Raw genomic sequence first — 18476 nt, forward strand, 5'->3', positions numbered from 1 at the left:
AGAATGGGAGGCAGTGACCAGATGACTGGGATATAAGTGGGGGAGAGTGTGAGTTTTAATGAGAAGGTGAAGACAAAAAAAAATACTGGGAAAGGGGAAGTCAATTTCTGTCTAGATTTCTGGAGATTGATTTGATTAGAAAGGAATGGGAATAAATTGCAGGCAGGGCTTTCTAAACCCACAAATACTTTCTGAGGGTTTTTAATTATAGTTATCTGTGAGGAATCTCAACAGAGACAAGTTGACATATAAAGTTGTTTTTATTTTCCTCCAGTCATTCCATCAATTGGATTCTGAAATTCTCCCCTTCTTATCATAACCTTAATGATATCGTGAATAGATTTCATTCCCCTCCAGTTCTTTTGAGGTATTAATCATGCAATCTAGTTTAGTATGTTTAATCTCCAACTCCACCTAAAGCTCTTTGTCTTTCCCCATATCAGAGGCTAGGCTTATAGCTCAATCTTGATGTATATATGGGTGGGGTTGGGTACGGTCAACCTGAGATACACACTCCCTGCTCCTCCCTCTCCCAGATCTAGCTTTCTGATGTGGAGAACAGGAATGAGAGGTAGGAAGGAAGATATGATTTTTTATGATTGTGTTGGTTAAGGTACAGGATAAGCTGCTGAACAGGGAAACCCCAAAACACATGGGCTTCAATAAAACAGAAATTTCTTTCTTTTTAAAATGATAGGTTAAATATAGTCAGGAGGTCTAGGATAGGTAGCTGTCTATACTCTGCAAAGTTACTCAGGGGTTCAGGTTGACCAGTTGGCTCTGTTTCTCATAGCTTCTCTTTTCTTTTGGTCTCCATTCCCCTTGATATGGAGTGACAAGAATGAATGGAGTTCTCTTGTACTTTCTCTGAGTACGTGGTCCAAAGGTGGAGATATACCACTTTTCCAAGGTTCATGAGACCACAGTGTTTAAATGCCTATGAGCAAGGGTTACTCTATCAGTCTCTCAGTTTACTTACTGAACTTCCAGGGGCACATGTAATGTTATCTAAGACTGCTCAGAGAGAGATCACTTTCAGCAGGAGTGAGTGTCCTGCACATTTCTGTGTCAAAACAAGCATCCATTTAAGGATAGAGATGTCTATTCTACCTGTCCAGTCTCCGTGAGTGATTCTATTGGCATTCTCTTGTAACTTGGTTTGGGAAGGAGGGGACACCACCCCTCCCTTTGGCAGAAGAGTGCACAGTCTTACATCACAAACACTGGTATCCCAAAGCTGCTGACACTGCCACTGCCCTCCCCAGCATTCTTAGGTGGCTGAGAAATGTGAGGGTGAGGTGTTGGTGGGGGTGGCACTGTCTGGTTCAACTGCTTTTTAGAATGCCCTAAGGGAAGAGATTGGCCCCAATTGCTGGCAGCTGTCTTAGAATATGAGGTATATAACACTTCCTGGTTCTCGGTTTTGGACCCAAGTCATAAGAAAAGGTCTAGTCAATATCTTATTATGTAATCAGAACCAACAGATGGAAAGGGAACCGGAATTTGTTAGTAAGCTATCGAATTACATGACCGATGAGCAACGTAAAAATATATCCTAAATTTGAATTAAATTTACATAATATAAATTAAAAATATATGATAAGCTCTGGTCAGGTAGTTTAGTTAGTTAGAGCCTCCAATACACCAAGGTTGTAGGTTCAATTCCTGGTCAGGGCACATATGAGAATCAACCAATGAATGCATAAGTAAGTGGAACAACAAATTGCTGTTTCTCTCTCTCTCTCTCTCTCTCTCTCTCTCTCTCTCTCTTCCTTTTTCTCTTTCTCAAATCAATAAATAAAAATTTAAATATACATATGATATATAGTAACAGAAGAAAAGGCAGAGAATAATGGTATGGATTTATGTTTATTGGTTCACAAAGTCCACTTTTTTAAACATAGCCTAAGGAAATAATTTTTCACACATTCTAAGGAAATACATGGACATGTTGCTTTTTGCAGTGATTATAATAACAAAAATTGAGAACAACCTAAATACCCAACAACACAAGACTGGTTAAATGCACTTATTAAAATGCTTAAAAAATATCCTATATAATAAAGAGGTAATATGCAAATTGACCATCACTCCAACACACAAAATAGCCACTCCCATGTGGTCAAAGATGGCCACCCCCACATGGACACAAGATGACTGCCACAAGATGGCCAGCAGGGGAGGGCAGTTGTGGGCAATCAGGTCAGCAGGGGAGGGCAGTTGGGGGTGACCAGGCCAGCACGGGAGGACAGTAGGGGCAACCAGGCTGCAGGGGAGGGCAGTTAGGGTCAACCAGGCTGGCAGGGGAGCAGTTAGGCATCAATCAGGCTGGCATGGGAGTGGTTAGGGGGCAATCAGGCAGGCAGGCAGGTGAGCAGTTGGGAACCAGCAGTCCTGGATTGTGAGAGGGATGTCCGACTGCCAGTGGGATAGGGCCTAAACGGGCAGTCAGACATCCCTTGAGGGGTCCCAGATTGGAGAGGGTGCAGGCTGGGCTGAGGGACACACACATCCCCTCCCCTGTGCACAAATTTTGTGCACCGGGCCTCTAGTCTTATAAATAAAATGGAATATTTATTCAGCCAGTAATAAAAGTTGTAGATGGATATTTACTGACATGAAAAGATATTTATGAGGTTTTATAGATTAAGAAAAGCAGATTACAAAACAGTATATATGGTATAATGCTGTGTGTGTGTGTGTGTGTGTGTGTGTGTGTGTGTGTAAATTGGTACAAACTCTCTGATCAGCAATTTGGCAGGAAGCGAAAAGAGCCTAGCCTACATGGAGAAGTCTGTACGGTTGCTACAAAAATGATATTGACATCTCTATATGATGAGGTTATCATTGATTTGACATTTTTTTCTTCTAATTTATTTTTATATTTTCTGATTTTTCTTCAGCAAATACATTGCTTGGATAATAAAAAATTAAAATAACTAAAAAATTATGTTTGGGAAGAAAAAATGCATATGTTTCTTTGACCTTGTTATGGTAAAGAACTTTCTAAACTTAAAAGCAATGTAGCAGTGGTCTACTGGAGCTGGTTTGTATAGATTTGTGAGGGCCAGTTGTCAAATATTCAAGAATTTTGCAAGCAAGCCAGTTATAGCTGGAAATCAGCTTCAGTGAAAATATATACATGGCCGACATCGGTATGTGCTACAAATCAGGCTTTCTCTTCTGTAACCTGGTTTACCAGCATACAACTAAATATTAGTATTAGCAAAAAAAAAAAATAGTCAATTTACTTGTTTATATCAAAATATATGCATTTATTCATTTAAAAGTTCGTGAAATGAAAAAGAAGATGATGGGAAATATTTACACAAAGTTTGACAGAGGGTTCATGTCAGTGACATAAAAGAGAACATATGATTGAACAGTAAAAACATAACCCTGGTAGAGAAATAGGCAAATGATGTGAACAGGTAATTCACTAAAGGATACAAATTGCCAATAAACTTGAAAAACTATGCAAGAAATTTATAATAAATGAAAACTAAACAATAAGGAGATAATCACCTTTCATCTATGAAATCGACCAATCCCAAGGTTCTTAGTTTAGGAAAGTTGGCCTTGCTCACTGTGGCAGAAAAGGTGATTACAGCAAAGAATTGTGTCCAGTTTGTGACTGGATATCATGCAATACTAGGATGAAGGCAAGTTCAGAGAAATTCAGCTAACATTTCTTAGCTTTAGTTGCCCATTTTTGCTTTGTTATTTTGTTTTTACTTTAAAAGACAAGTATGGGGCTATCAGATTGGATTCTTGAGTGTGCTGACAACCACCCAAAGCAAGTGTTTTAAACATTATTTGAGAAAAGAGATTGTTAGATATCATGTTTTTCACATGGAAATTTTTAAAAACCACTTTTTGAAGAAAGTTTGAACATATCAATGGAAAAGAATTTGAGCACTAGATTCTCTGAAAACCAATTTGTCAAAAAAGACACAATTAGCACTCATTTTATATTAGCCCATGAATGTTCTTTCCCTTTATGAGTGAGTTTAAGCAAAACTTTGACCTTGACTCCTCCCTCTTTCCACTCTTTTTTAATAGCGGACCCATCAAAAGGCAAGAAAAAAAGCAAAGGATCTGAAATACACCCAGACTGGCCCTCCTGCCCCCACCTGCATGGCTACAAAGATAAGCATTTTGGATTCAGCCAGAATGATCTGTGGATTATTAACACCACCTCCTTCATTTTAATAGCGAGTTGATTGTAACGAAATAGAGCCACAAAGATGTGATTCTATTTTAATACTGGTCTATCAGTTAACCCAGTCCATATTCCACATGTGAATAGGAGAAAATGGGTTTACACTTACTGTGTAATGTAATTTCAGTGGGATTCAATAGATGGCACAAAAGAGCTCTGCCCCCAACATTAAATCTGGTGATCAGTGAAATAAATATTTGAGGAAGTACATGAATTTTCTTCAGACTGTCAATGAGATAGATGGGCAGATTGCTTTGGTAAGTGATACATTTTCTTTTAATTCCATAAAGTAAATAATGACATAACCAGTTATTGGACACAAAAATCTCAGGCTCAATGATGAAGTCCTGGGTGCTTTTCTAAGTGCGTTATTTCTGTTATGTACTTACTGTGGTTTGAACTAGCATTTGTCCTAAGTCAGAGAAAGGGTTTTTGTATGTGCATATGTTTGCTTTTTTCTTGAATAAGACCTCATCTCAAGCATGTTTTGCTTGCCAAAGATATATTTGAGTTGGAAGATGAGAGTTTGGGTCACACACATTTTCTCATGATTTTCTTCCGGAGCTGCTAGTTGTTGACTTCAGGTGACCTTGCTCTTTCTCCCATCCCTCTCCACCCACCTGTTGCAATGAGAATGCTGAGGAAAATGGGAGAGAGCTAAGTTACTCCTGGAGGCAGTGCTGCCTTACACTTTTTATGGGCAGGTGTCTTTTAGATTCTTCTCCGGGCTGTTCCCACAAGCTATTCTTTTCTAGTTATTGAGACAACAGAAGCTGTTCTGCGGTGCTCCAAGTCAGGTGGAATGGTAGGTTTCAAAAATGTTTCCCAGGCTTCACCCAATTTGATCAAAAGAGTTGAAAGTGAAAAAAGCAAAAGTTCACAATACCACATAGGAAACAAAGCAGAAGAGCTTTTGAACTGGTTCTGACCCTTTTAACCTGTGGTTAATGCCTCGTTGGTCTGGTGCAGAGAAGACGGACTCAGTATTTGCGAACTGAACTCAATGGGCTCAGTGGTCGGCAAACTGCGGCTCCCGAGCCACGGTTTGCTGCTCTGTTGGCTAATGAGTTTGCCGACCTCTGGCCGCTAGATGAATTGTGGGGGTATCATCTATTAAGACAAGTCAACGTCCTGATTTGATGCCCCCAAAGTCTCCAAACAAAGGCGATTCAAATGTATTGTTGTATCATATCATATAGTGGGAGGCTCAACTTACCACAATCATGTAAGTTGACATAGATAGATCTTCCTTTTATACTTTCAAATTGAAGCATTCTTTTACTAATCAACTTAGCAAATAACTGTTTTATTTGGTAGTAAGATAGTTTTGGGGTTCTAATATATATGAGATTCAGTGCTGGTTATTAGGACTTGGATTAAAAAATAATGATTTTTCACTGATTTAGCAAGTTTGGTATATAAAATAGAAAGATCCTGTAAGTACCTAAGACTCAGTTGCTCATATGTACAATACTTTGACTCTTTAATTACAGAAATATAGATGGTTTCACTGAGTGCTTCAAATTAGTGATTATAATTGGGAAGGCAAAATGGAAGTTGGGGAAATAGAAGATAGCTGAGTCAATTAATTTTGCTAGATATAAAGCTGAAGCCATGCTCTCATTAAATGCTTGGGGACAGACAGTTGTATAAATTTAAATCTTTGTGGTGATTACTGCTGTTAATGAAATGAGGACACCTCTGGTCTTGCTTGTGGTGCGTCCACTGTGCACTAAGCCCTCCTGTCCATGCATGGGGTTCTGTCTCTGACTTTTATCTCCCCAGTCTCTTTTTGTATACCATGCCTGGCTATACTGATCACTGCTTCTTTGAATTATGGAGTTGGCCAGAAGATATAAAGATCCCAGACTTGAATTCAGGCTTAAGAATAAGTAAGGACCCCACTTGAGCCTTAAACCCAAACCACTTTTACTTCGACTTACTTTTACCAGATGGTTCTGTTTTTGAAATATTAGGCACTGGCCCAGGCAATATCAAGTATCATTTTGATGCTCATTTAAGTACTTTTTTTCATGTGAGTAGCTCTTTCAGGAAGCTGGGAGGAAGAATTGGGAAATTTCTGGGACTTTCAGCCAAATATAACCAACACCATAAAAATGCTACGTTTACTTTTAACATGCATTTTAATGTGTGTGTCCCCTCCTTGCACAGAGTCTCCATGAGTAGTGATGGAGGGGATGGTACCATGCCTTCTCCTATATTAGGAGAAATCAGGATAACACGCAATTATTGAGCATCTCTACAAAAGGGTAAGTCCAAGCAATGTTTCAAAACCAGATACATCTGCATGTCTAATTTGGGGAACTTTTGCAATGCAGGGTTGTATCTGGGACTTGATACAACCTTTGGTGCCCAAGGGGGATGGTACCAAAATCATTGGATGCTTAAATCTCCTAGTAAAACTAAAGGCCCAGTGCATGAATTCGTGCATGGGTGGGGTCCATCCGGCCTGCCCCAATTGGGGGGGGATGATCAGGTGTGGGGCTGGCTGGGGGAAGGGGCCACAGGTGGGGCCGGCCAGAGGGAGGGTCCACGGGTGGTTGCACTCCCAGTCAAGGGGACAATTTGCATATTAGCCTTTTATTATATAGGATGGTGTAGTATTTGCATATAACCTAAGCACATCCTCCCATATACTTTAAATCATCTCTAGATTACTTTTAATACCTAAGACAGTATTAATGCTATGTAAATAGTTGTTATATTGTTGAGGGAATAATGACAAGAAAGTAAGTCTGTACATGTTCAGTAGAGATGCAACCATCTTAGACCTAAGAATATAGTACATATCAGCAATAATATAACATTATTTTTAAAGAAAATTTTGATCTGTGATTGGTTGAATCTATGAATGCAGAATACAAGGATTCAGAGGGTCAACTGTGCCCACTGGGAGATATAAGAGGATATGTGAAGAGGAATTTGGTGCTTTGTTGATACTGATGACTTCCTTGTCTAAGGTTTTTGAATAAGATCCTTGCAAGATCTGTGTAGCCATGTAGCATCAGCTCAAAATGTGGGTGAGGAGTGTATTACTCTCTGGGGTTCATCCCAACACAACTCCCTCTGGTCTCGTGTGCCATTGGAATGGTGGTTACAAAATAATCTGAGCTATAGTGGGTTGATAACTAATGCAATAATCATAACCTAGAAAAAACACTTCATAGGAATAAATACACACTGGATGAATGAATTTAAGAGGAGGAAACTTCTCCCATCCTCAAAACCTTTCTCTGCTCACTGCCCCCTCATCATTCTCAGAATAGAACCCCAACTCCTGGCAATGATCTACACACTGTGCAACCTTGACCCTGACTCCTCTCATCCTGCTCACTCCATGCTAAACATTGACCTCCTCACCATACCTCAGACAAGTCAGTCTCACTTCCATCTCAGGACCTCTCCACTTGCCTTCTTCTTTGCCAGAAATGCTTTCCCCCAGATCTTCCCATAGATTACTCATTCTCCTCCCCGCTCCTCGACCCCTCCCCGTCATGCCCCAGAGCTGTCTGCCTATTCTCTATCTGTGTCTGTCTTAATTTTGCTTGGTAGTACAGTTTGTTCATTCAATTCCACACATGAGTAAAATCATATAGTACTTGTCTTTCTCTGACTGGCTTATTTCACTTTGCATAATGTTCTCCAGGGACATCCATGGCTGCAACAAAGAGTAAAATGTTCTTCCTTCTTATGCCTGCCATTATTCTTGATTAATTACCCTGTTTTATTTTTCTATATAGCACTTATTACTACATGAAATTACATTTAGCATTTATTTGTTTATTTTCTGTCTCCCCACTAGATAATAAGCTCCTTGATAATTAGAATTTTACTTTGTTCACTGCTTTATCTCCAGTTCCTAAAAGATGGCCAATAGGTTGTCAATAAATATGATTGAATAAATAAATGGCTTTTCTGAAAGGCTGTTTATTATGATCTAATTACCTTTTGAGTAAGACCAAAGTTAGGCACCAAGCCATGTGTAAATTTAAAAAGGTAATATAAAAGGGGTCTGAATTCAACCACATGGGAAGAAAACACTTAAAGCCATCAGAAAATATATGGCAAAGGTAGTAAGTACACCAGCTGTGTATACCTAGCTCAAGTTCTAAATGATCTTGGGAGGGTTAGGGTCAGAGGACTTTGTGAATATCTAAAACCATCTGTATTAGTTTCCTGTGGCTGCTGTAACAAATTACCATCCATTTGGTAGCTTAAAACAACAAAAATTAATTTTCTCATGGTTCTGGAGACCAGAAGTCCAAAATCAAGGTGTCAGCAGGGCTGTACCCTCTCTAGGGCCTCTTCCAGCTTATGATAGCTATCGTTATTTATTGTCTTGTGGCTATTTCACTCTATCTTCTGCCTCTGTCTTCATATGGCCTTCTCCTCTGTGTCCTCTGGGTCTACCATCTTCCATTTTGTCATCATCTTCATGTTAATACTTGAGATCAAAATCCAGTTATCCGAGGAAAGTGAATTTTTAGTTGACAGATCAAAGGGAGGTCTTCTGTCCCTGTCAAATAGCCCTCTGCCTTTCCCTTATGAGGACACTTGTCATTGGATTTAAGGACCACCTGGATATTCTAGTATGATCTCAAGATCCTTAATTATCCCTGCAAAGACCATCCCCTGCCCCAAATAAGGTAACATTCATAGTTTCTGGAGATTATGACATGGTTAGGAGGTGGACATATCTATCGGGAGGGGGCACCTTTCAAGCCATTACACCATAGCGGTAGGATAATCAATATGTGTATTTCCCTGGTTTTAGGTTACATGACTCCAAAAAAGGTAGCCTACATGTTATGAGTCTCTAGTAAAAAAATGTTTGATATCAACTGTGCCCAATTTAATGCAATCATTTAATGTGGATTTTTTTTTCTAGGATCTGTATCTGTATCAAGATGCTCTGAAGAATAGCAACTATCCTCAGGAACATCTAGTATTACAAAATGACTAAAACTAATTCTACCATCTTCCATTTTGTCATAATCTTCATGTTAATACTTGAGATCAAAATCCAGTTATCTGAGGAAAGTGAATTTTTAGTTGACAGATCAAAGCGGGGTCTCACCCATGTTCCCAAAGACTTATCCCTGAAAACAACAATCTTAGATATATCACAAAATGATATATCTGAGCTTCATGTTTCTGACATCCTATTACTATCCAAGCTGAGGGTCTTGAGACTTTCTCATAATAGAATCCAGTATCTTGACATGAGCGTTTTCAAATTTAACCAGGAATTGGAGTATTTGGATTTGTCCCATAACAAGTTGGAGAAGATTTCTTGCCACCGTACTGTGAACCTCAAGCACTTAGACCTCTCATTTAATGCATTTGATGCCCTGCCTATTTGCAAAGAGTTTGGCAACATGTCTCAACTAGAATTTCTGGGTTTGAGTGCCACACAGCTACAAAAGTCTAGTGTGCTGCCAATTGCTCATTTGCATATCCATAAGGTTTTACTAGTCTTAGGAGACCTTTGTGGGGAAAAAGAAGACCCTGAGAGCCTTCAAGACCTTAACACAGAGAGTCTGCACATTGTTTTCCCTGCAGGAAAGGAATCCCACTTTGTTTTGGATGTGTCAGTCAGCACTGCAGTAAGTCTGGAACTGTCTAATATCAAATGTGTGCTAGATGATAATGGATATTCTTATTTCCTAAGTATTCTGTCAAAACTTGAAAATAATTCAAGGATATCAAATCTTACTTTAAACAACATTGAAACAACATGGAATTCTTTCATTACAATGTTCCAGTTGCTTTGGCATACAAGAATAGAGTATTTCTCAATTTCAAATGTGAAACTACAAGGTCGCCTTCAGGTCAGAGATTTTGATTATTCTGACACCTCACTGAAGGCCTTGTCTATACACCAAGTTGTCAGTAACGTGTTTAGTTTGCCACAAAGTTACATCTATAAAATCTTTTCAAATATGAATATCCAGAATTTCACAGTGTCTGGTACCCATATGGTCCACATGGTTTGCCCATCCCAAATGAGCCCATTTCTGCATTTGGATTTTTCCAATAATCTCTTAACAGACATGGTTTTTAACAATTGTGGAACCTTGGCTAGGTTGGAGACACTTAGTTTACAAATGAATCAATTAAAAAAACTTGCAAATATAGTTCATATGACCAAGGAGATGAAGTCTCTACAACAATTAGATATTAGCCAGAATTCTCTAAGCTATGATGAAAATGAAGAATATTGCTCTTGGACTATAAGTATATTAAGTTTAAATATGTCTTCAAATATACTCACTGACTCTGTTTTCAGATGTTTACCTCCCAGGCTCAAGTTCTTGACCTTCACAGTAATAGAATAACAAGTATCCCTGAAAATGTCATCGGTCTAGAAGCTTTGCAAGAACTCAATGTTGCTTCCAATTCTTTAGCCCACCTTCCTGACTGTGATTCCTTCAGCAGCCTCTCTGTACTGATCACTGACTATAATTCAATTTCCAACCCATCAGCTCATTTCTTCCAGAGCTGCCAGAAGATCAGGTCCATCAACGCAGGAAACAATCCATTCCAATGTACATGTGAGCTAAGAGAATTTATCCAAAGTATAGGCCAAGCTTCCAGTGAAGTGGTAGAGGGCTGGCCTGACTCTTATAAGTGTGACTATCCAGAAAGCTCTAAGGGGACCCTACTGAAGGACTTTCATGTGTCTCCATTATCCCGCAACACAGCTCTGCTGATTGTCACCATTGGGGTCACTGGGCTGGTGTTGGCTGTCACTGTGACTGTCCTCTGTGTCTATTTTGACCTGCCCTGGTATCTCAGGATGGTGTGTCAGTGGACCCAGACCCGGCACAGGGCCAGGAACACACCTTTACACGAACCCCAAAGAACTCTTCAGTTCCATGCCTTTATTTCATATAGTGGACACGATTCTGCCTGGGTGAAGAATGAATTACTACCAAACCTAGAAAAAGAAGATATACGGATTTGTCTCCATGAGAGAAACTTTGTTCCTGGCAAGAGCATTGTGGAAAATATCATAAACAGTATTGAGAAAAGTTACAAGTCCATCTTTGTTTTGTCTCCCAACTTTGTTCAGAGTGAGTGGTGCCATTATGAACTCTACTTTGCCCACCACAATCTCTTTCATGAAGGATCCAATAACTTAATTCTGATCTTGCTGGAATCCATTCCAATGTATTCTATCCCTAGCAGCTATCACAAACTCAAAACTCTCATGGCACAGCGAACTTACTTGGAATGGCCAAAGGAGAAGAGCAAACATGGACTTTTTTGGGCGAACCTAAGAGCATCCATTCGAATTAAGCTGGTGTACCAAGCAAAAGAAATAGATCACACATACATCTAAATATGTTCCCCCTTTCACTGTTGCTGCTTTTGGAAGTTCCAACAATGCCTTTATTTTGCATCAACAGAAACCTAAACATAATTTTGAATTTATAAAATAAATTAAAATGTGTACTTTCAGGCCCCTGTTCACCATTTATTCATGGTAATAAAAATGAATGAAATGATATAATTTTGATATAAAGTCAATTTCTGACATATAAGGGATTTACTTGTGTTTGTTTTTTTTCTAGAACTGAATTCATTGAATTTATCATGTAATCAAAAGAAGCGCCTGTTTAAAGAACTTCAATGATATATGTTCCTGTGTGCTGAGGTTAATGTTAGAAAACTCCATGCCTTTTACACCTGTAGCTGGGTTGGTATAGCTGTTGGTGCATTTTTCATTTCCACTTAGCGTTTTCTTCTATGTGTTGAATGCTGCGTATTGGTAATGCTGGAGACTCTTTGCCTGATGGGCTTTCTTGCTGGCCATGAGAACACACTTGGCCCAGAAAACGGGCAATTCAGAAATGCTGGAGATTGTCCTTGGAAGCAGCCCTTAATCAATGCCTAATCAATGTCAGAGGGAGAATTGGCAGGTAAGTACAATTTTCTCACCCATTTTGGGGGATAAAACTGGGAGTGTGCTTTACACTCTCCCTGAGTTCCCCAGTGACATAGAATTCTGATTTTCCATGATAGAAAACAACTTGGTAAAGCATTCTTTATTTGGTTACTTTTTATTCTTATCTCACTCCTCCAAGGGTGTTTCCTGGGATCAGCTCTGAAATAAATGACCTGTAGTTGAATACTTGTCTTAGGGTCTGCATCTGGGGGAACCCAAGCCAAGAGTTTGTTGCATCTCAGGTCAAATGGAAATTCTGAGTCTGGTTTTCCATGGTTGGAGGTCTTACTGAGATTCTAGTTGTCTGATCTGGCATGTAGGAGAACCTTTGCTCTTTGGGTCAGAGGAGAAATGTAGTCAGTGTGTACTGCTTCTATACTCATTCCCTTTGGGGAACTATTAAAATAGAGCATGGGCAGATTGGAGCAATGCAAGAAATGGGCTCTCTCAGATATTTATTCCCAGCTTTATTTTATCAGATATTTGTCTTACTCATCAAATATTCTGCCCACCCTTTTACTTTGGCAGCCAACTCTGGGCAGGTGTAGCCTGACAGCCCCCTGTCATAACTGCCCCCTATACCTCTCACTTCATGTCCTGTGGCTTCACTAAGACCACTGTACAGGATGTTTGTAGAAGCTTGTTCAACCATTCTGGTATATGCACAAACCTAGCCATGCCATGGATATCCCTTGAGGAGATCCTTGACCATTTAAATATTCCTCTCTTTTATTTTTTGGGTTAAAAATAAAATGAGGCATAATCCAGTGATGGAAGTTTAGCTAGACTTATTGTGGTGATCATTTAACAATATATACATATATCAAATAATTATGTTGTACAGATGAAACTAATATAATGTTATATGTCAATTATACTTCAATATTTTAAAAAGTCCACCATAATAAAAGAAAAAAAATGAGGCATAATCTACACCATTCCTCAAAGAGTCCTCAACAGAATTGAGCCTTACTTACTCATAGGATTAACCAGATCAATAACTCACTTTTGGATTGGCTTTCTCTTCTTCCTTGTTTCATTCTTCTTAGCTCCCTTACTCTAAAGCCCTGAGATTAAATCTTCAAACAAATTATCTTCACACAAAGCTCTTGTCTCAGTCTCCACTTCCGTGAAGAGAAACCCAAAACACATACATATACTAGTTGCTTCTTGTCCTAAGAAACTTAGAGTCAATCAGAGGATATTATATGTATCCAGATAACTAAAATAAAAATCAACAAAACAAAAATATACAACTGAAGTTCAGAGACCATTTAGACTGAGTGAAGAAAATCATAGAAATAATGTTTTTTTTCACTGGGCCTTGATGGAAGACTTTAATTTTGGATTTTTCAATGTATGATGAAGAATAGAAAGGTCATCCTAAGTAGAGAGATGAAGAAAAAAAAAAGATAGGAATACCCAGGCCTATTTTGAGACTGGTATCTCAAGTTGACTGACCATGAAGTTTATGAAAAGTGACAATGAGGTATAAGCATGGAGAGTTAGATTAAGATCATTTTGTCAAGGCTCTTGAAATACAACGTTTGGAGTTAGAACTTAGGGATGTAAGAAAGTGATCATTTAAACTTTTATAAGAAATAATAGTGGAAACCAAATTAAAATCATGAAATATATGCTGAAAATGCATGAAAGCTCTTGTTGTGTAATGGAAGTTGCAAACAGAACTGGATTTTCTTGTTTTTTTTTTCCAGGATGATTGTGCGTCCTGTATTGAACTTCAATATTGCATAACCAAGTTTCAGTTGCTCAGCACCACTTGTGTTTGCTAGGGCTGATATACTGAAGCTCTGCAACCTAAGTGGCCAAAACAATAGAAATTTATTGACAGTTCTGGAGGCTAGAAGTCCAATATCAAGGTGATGGCAGGGTTGGTTGCTTCTGAGTGGGAGGGAAGAACAGTTAAAGGCCTCTTCTTCTTAATTTATAGAGAGCTATCTTTCCCTGTGTTTCTCTTTTTTTTAATCCTCACCAGAGGATGTATTTTTATTGATTTTAGAGAAAGAGAGAGGAAGGGGGAGACAGAGAGAGAGAGAGAGAGAGAGAGAGAGAGAGAGAGAGAGAGAAACATTGGTTGGTTGCCTCCCATACTCACCCTGACTGGGGCTCAAACCTGCAGCCTAGGTATGTGCCCTGACTGGAAATTGAAACTGCAACCTTTTGGTGTATAGGAAGATGCTCCAACCAACTGAGCCACCTGGCCTGGGTTTTCCCTGTATCTCTTTACATAATCTTCCCTCTATGCCTGCCTCTCTCCAAATTTCCTTTCTTTATAAAGACACCAATCATTGAGTTAGGGCCCACCCTAATGACCTAATCTTAACTAATAATATCCACAGTGATTTTATTTCCAAATAAGGTCACATTCTGAGGTTCTGGTTTAGGACTTCAGCAAATGAATTTGGGGGGACAGAGTTCAACTCATTACATCTTGCAAATCTGAAAAACATCTTTAATTGGAGGCATAAACTCAATTAAAGTTTCCCTATCGAATTCAAGATTTCAAGAAGAGAAGTTAGATTAATCATATATATCTATGATCTCAGAAGTGGTTTTAAGAAGGCTGGGAGGAAGTTGAAATTGTATTGGAGTCTTCTGCAAAGGACTTCCAAGTTGGGAGACGAAGAATTCAGGTCAAAGTATGAACAAATTTTTCGTAATGAAAATAATGTTTTCATAAGTAAACTGGAGGAAATATGGCAGAATGGGTAAACAGTCTCTGATTCTGAATATGGGTTTCAATTCTGGCTCCCTTACTTATTTGTGAGTGATTTTGGACTGGTCACTTAAACTTTCTAAGCCTAAATTTCATTATTTGCAAATGCACCCTTAGAGTAGCTAGCCAAGATCTTTAGATTTCCATGTATACATTAAAGACTAGTTACCAAACTGCAGAGTTCACATGGCAAGCTTTCCAAGTGGTTCTGTTGAAGCCCCTCTTCCTAAGATTGAGGTGCGAGCACACACCCTCCCCACACCCAGTCTCATACTGTTGTTAGGAGAATTAAATGAGTTAATATGTAATGTGCATAGAACAGTGCCTGGCACAAAGCAAAAACAAATGCTAGCTATGATGATCATGATGATGATGATGATGTCATTATTATTATTGTTGTTATTATTATTATCTTCATTATCTTATGCCACCAAATGTGGAACTGGAGCTAAGCAGCTAATCATGGTTAGTCTAGTTTAGTCTAGTCTGGGCGTTTCAGATTAAATAAAATCAGAAAAGACAAAATTTTACTACATAAAAATGGAAACAGTGATATGTTAAAACAAGGAAACAAAGATTTGCCATAGCAAAATGGCAAATGGGGAAACAATAAATTGGGAAGTAGCTGATAGCAAATATCACAGATAAAATTCTCTTTTCCTTTTTTATATAAAGAACTACTAGAATTAAATTAGTTAATTTAATTATCCTCTTATTGAATCAAAACAATGGCATGTGGTTTAGAGGCAAACAAGGAAATCCAGAGAGATTCCTCATGCTAATGTGTCTTACAGGTTTGAGTCTCTATAACTTGGTCTAAGATAAATACCAAACAACTCGTTAATAAAGTTTCATTAATAAAGTTATAACAGTGATATTGGCACCTGGATGAGAAATCCAGACTTTCCCCTTTCCTTCTCTACTCTTTTTCCTTTGCTACTCCCTGTTTAGTTTATAAATTTTTATTTTCTTCCTTCTTTTTGTCTTCATTCCTTTCCTCCCCCTTGCCTTCCATCCTAATTTTCTCCATCTTCTTGTTCCCCATTCTTCTCCTAATTTTTGCCTTCTCTTTTTGATCTGCTATCCTTTCTGTTTTTCAAAACTTTCCATTTTCTCTCTTCCTCTTTAATCTTTTTTAAAATTATTAATTGCTTATCCTCCCTCTTCTCCCCCCAAAATCCACTTCTAATATATACATTGTTTTTCTTTCTTGTCCCTAAAGCCTTTGGGGTAATTTCTGAGGACACGGGTCCTGATAGATCTCTACAATAGGATCATTCACAAAGGGAGCAGGGTCAGTTGGCAAAGGGAGCAGGAGCTGGAATCAGGAGAAGTAAGAAATTAGAAATATTAATATTTGGCATCACTGCGGGAATTTTTGTGGTGAAGTAGAGTTCCAGTTTGTTGGCTAATTGTAGGATGGTCATTTATTAACTTAAGGCTCTAGCCCTATCTGTCCAATATGAGAGCCATTAGCCATATGTGGCTACTGAGTGCTTGAACTGTGGCTAGTCTGAACTGTGTTGTAACACATACAGGATTTCTAAGACATAGTATGAAAGAAGAATTGTAAGTACCTTAATAGTTTTGTATATTGAATGCATGTAAATATTTAATGTAGTTTATACAGATCACATAAGTAAAATAAAGATTTTATGCAGATTAAATAAAATAGTATATTATTAAAATTAATTTCACCTGTTGTTGTTTTTTGTATGTTTTAATATACTAGATCAGTGGTCGGCAAACTCATTAGTCAACAGAGCCAAATATCAACAGTACAACGATTGAAATTTCTTTTTTTTTTTTTTTTTTTTTTCAAATTTTTATTAAGGTATTATATGTGTACATATCTTACCATTGCCCCCCACCCCCACCCCACTCCCATACATGCCCTCACCCCCCAATGTTTTGTATCCGTTGCTTACTCTTATATACATGCATATAAGTCCTTCAGTTGATCTCTTATTTCCCCCACCTCTCCCTAACCTTACCACTGTAATTTGACAGTCTGTTTGATGCTTTACTGCCTCTGTAACTATTTTTTTGTTCATCAGTTTATAATGTTTTTCATTATCCCCAAATGAGTGGGATCATGTGGTATTTTTCTTTCATTGACTGGCTTATTTCACTTAGCATAATGTTCTCTAATTCCATCCAAGTGCCTACAAATGGTAGTAATTCCTTCTTTTTTACGGCAGCATAGTATTCCATTGTGTAGATGTACCATAGTTTTCTGATCCAGTCATCTGCTGATGGGCACCTAGGCTGTTTCCAAATCTTAGCTATTGTAAATTGTGCTGCTATGAACATAGGGGTGCATATATCCTTTCTGATTGGTGTTTCTGGTTTCTTAGGATATATTCCTAGGAGTGGGATTACTGGGTCAAATGGGAGTTCCATTTTCAGTTTTTTGAGGAAACTCCATACTGTTCTCCACAGTGGCTGCACCAGTCTGCATTCCCACCAGCAGTGCACGAGGGTTCCTTTTTCTCCGCATCCTCGCCAACACTTGTCGTTTGTTGATTTGTTGATGACAGCCATTCTGACAGGTGTGAGATGGTATCGCATTGTTGTTTTGATTTGCATCTCTCGGATAATTAGTGACTTTGAGCATGTTTTCATGTGTCTCTTGGCCTTCCTTCTGTCTTCTTTCGAAAAGATTCTATTTAGGTCCGTTGCCCATTTTTTTATTGGATCCTTTATCTTCCTTTTATTAAGTTGTATAAGCTGCCTGTAGATGTTGGAAATTAAACCTTTATCAGTGATACCATTTGCAAATATGTTCTCCCATACAGTGGTCTTTCTTGTTGTTTTGTTGATGGTTTCTTTTGCTGTGCAAAAGCTTTTTATTTTGATGTAGTCCCATTTGTTTATTTTCTGTTTGGCTTCCATTGCCCTAGGGGCAGTATCACTGAAAAAGTTCTTTTGGCATATGTCTGAGATTTTGCTGCCTGTGGATTCCTCTAGTATTTTTATGGTTTCCCGTCTTATATTTAAGTCCTGTGCCCATTTTGAGTTTATTTTTGTGTATGGTGTAAGTTGGTGATCTAGTTTCATTTTTTTGCATGTATCTGTCCAATTTTCCCAACACCATTTATTAAAGAGACTGTCTTGACTCCATTGTATGCTCATGCCTCCTTTGTCAAATATTAAATGCGCATATTGGTTTGGGTCGATATCTGGATTCTCTATTCTGTTCCATTGATCTATATGTCTGTTCTTGTGCCAGTACCAGGCTGTTTTGAGGACAGTGGCTTTGTAATACAGCTTGAAATCTGGTATTGAGATCCCTCCTACTTTATTCTTCTTTCTCAGGATTGCTGTGGCTATTCGGGGTCTTTTTTTATTCCAGATGAATTTTTGGAGAGTTCTTTCTAGGTCTGTGAAATACGCCGTTGGTATTTTAATGGGGAGTGCATTGAATCTATAGATTGCTTTGGGTAGTATGGACATTTTAATGATGTTGATTCTACCAATCCATGAACATGGTATGTTCTTCCATCTGTTTACATCTTCCTCTATCTCTTTTTTCAGTGTCCTGT

General features: G+C 38.4%; 1 protein-coding gene across 1 annotated transcript; it reads left to right on the forward strand.

The window, feature by feature from the left end:
- Positions 1–9198: 9198 nt before the first annotated feature.
- TLR1 (toll like receptor 1) lies at positions 9199–11588 on the forward strand (the record flags this gene model as incomplete). The annotated part of the gene is given in 2 exon segments (XM_080664423.1): positions 9199–10552; positions 10555–11588. Coding segments are annotated over 2 exon segments (2388 nt in total).
- Positions 11589–18476: the final 6888 nt, after the last annotated feature.

The sequence above is a fragment of the Plecotus auritus genome (assembly GCF_963455305.1).
Source record: "Plecotus auritus genome assembly, chromosome: 1".
NCBI classification, from domain to species: Eukaryota; Metazoa; Chordata; class Mammalia; order Chiroptera; family Vespertilionidae; genus Plecotus; species Plecotus auritus.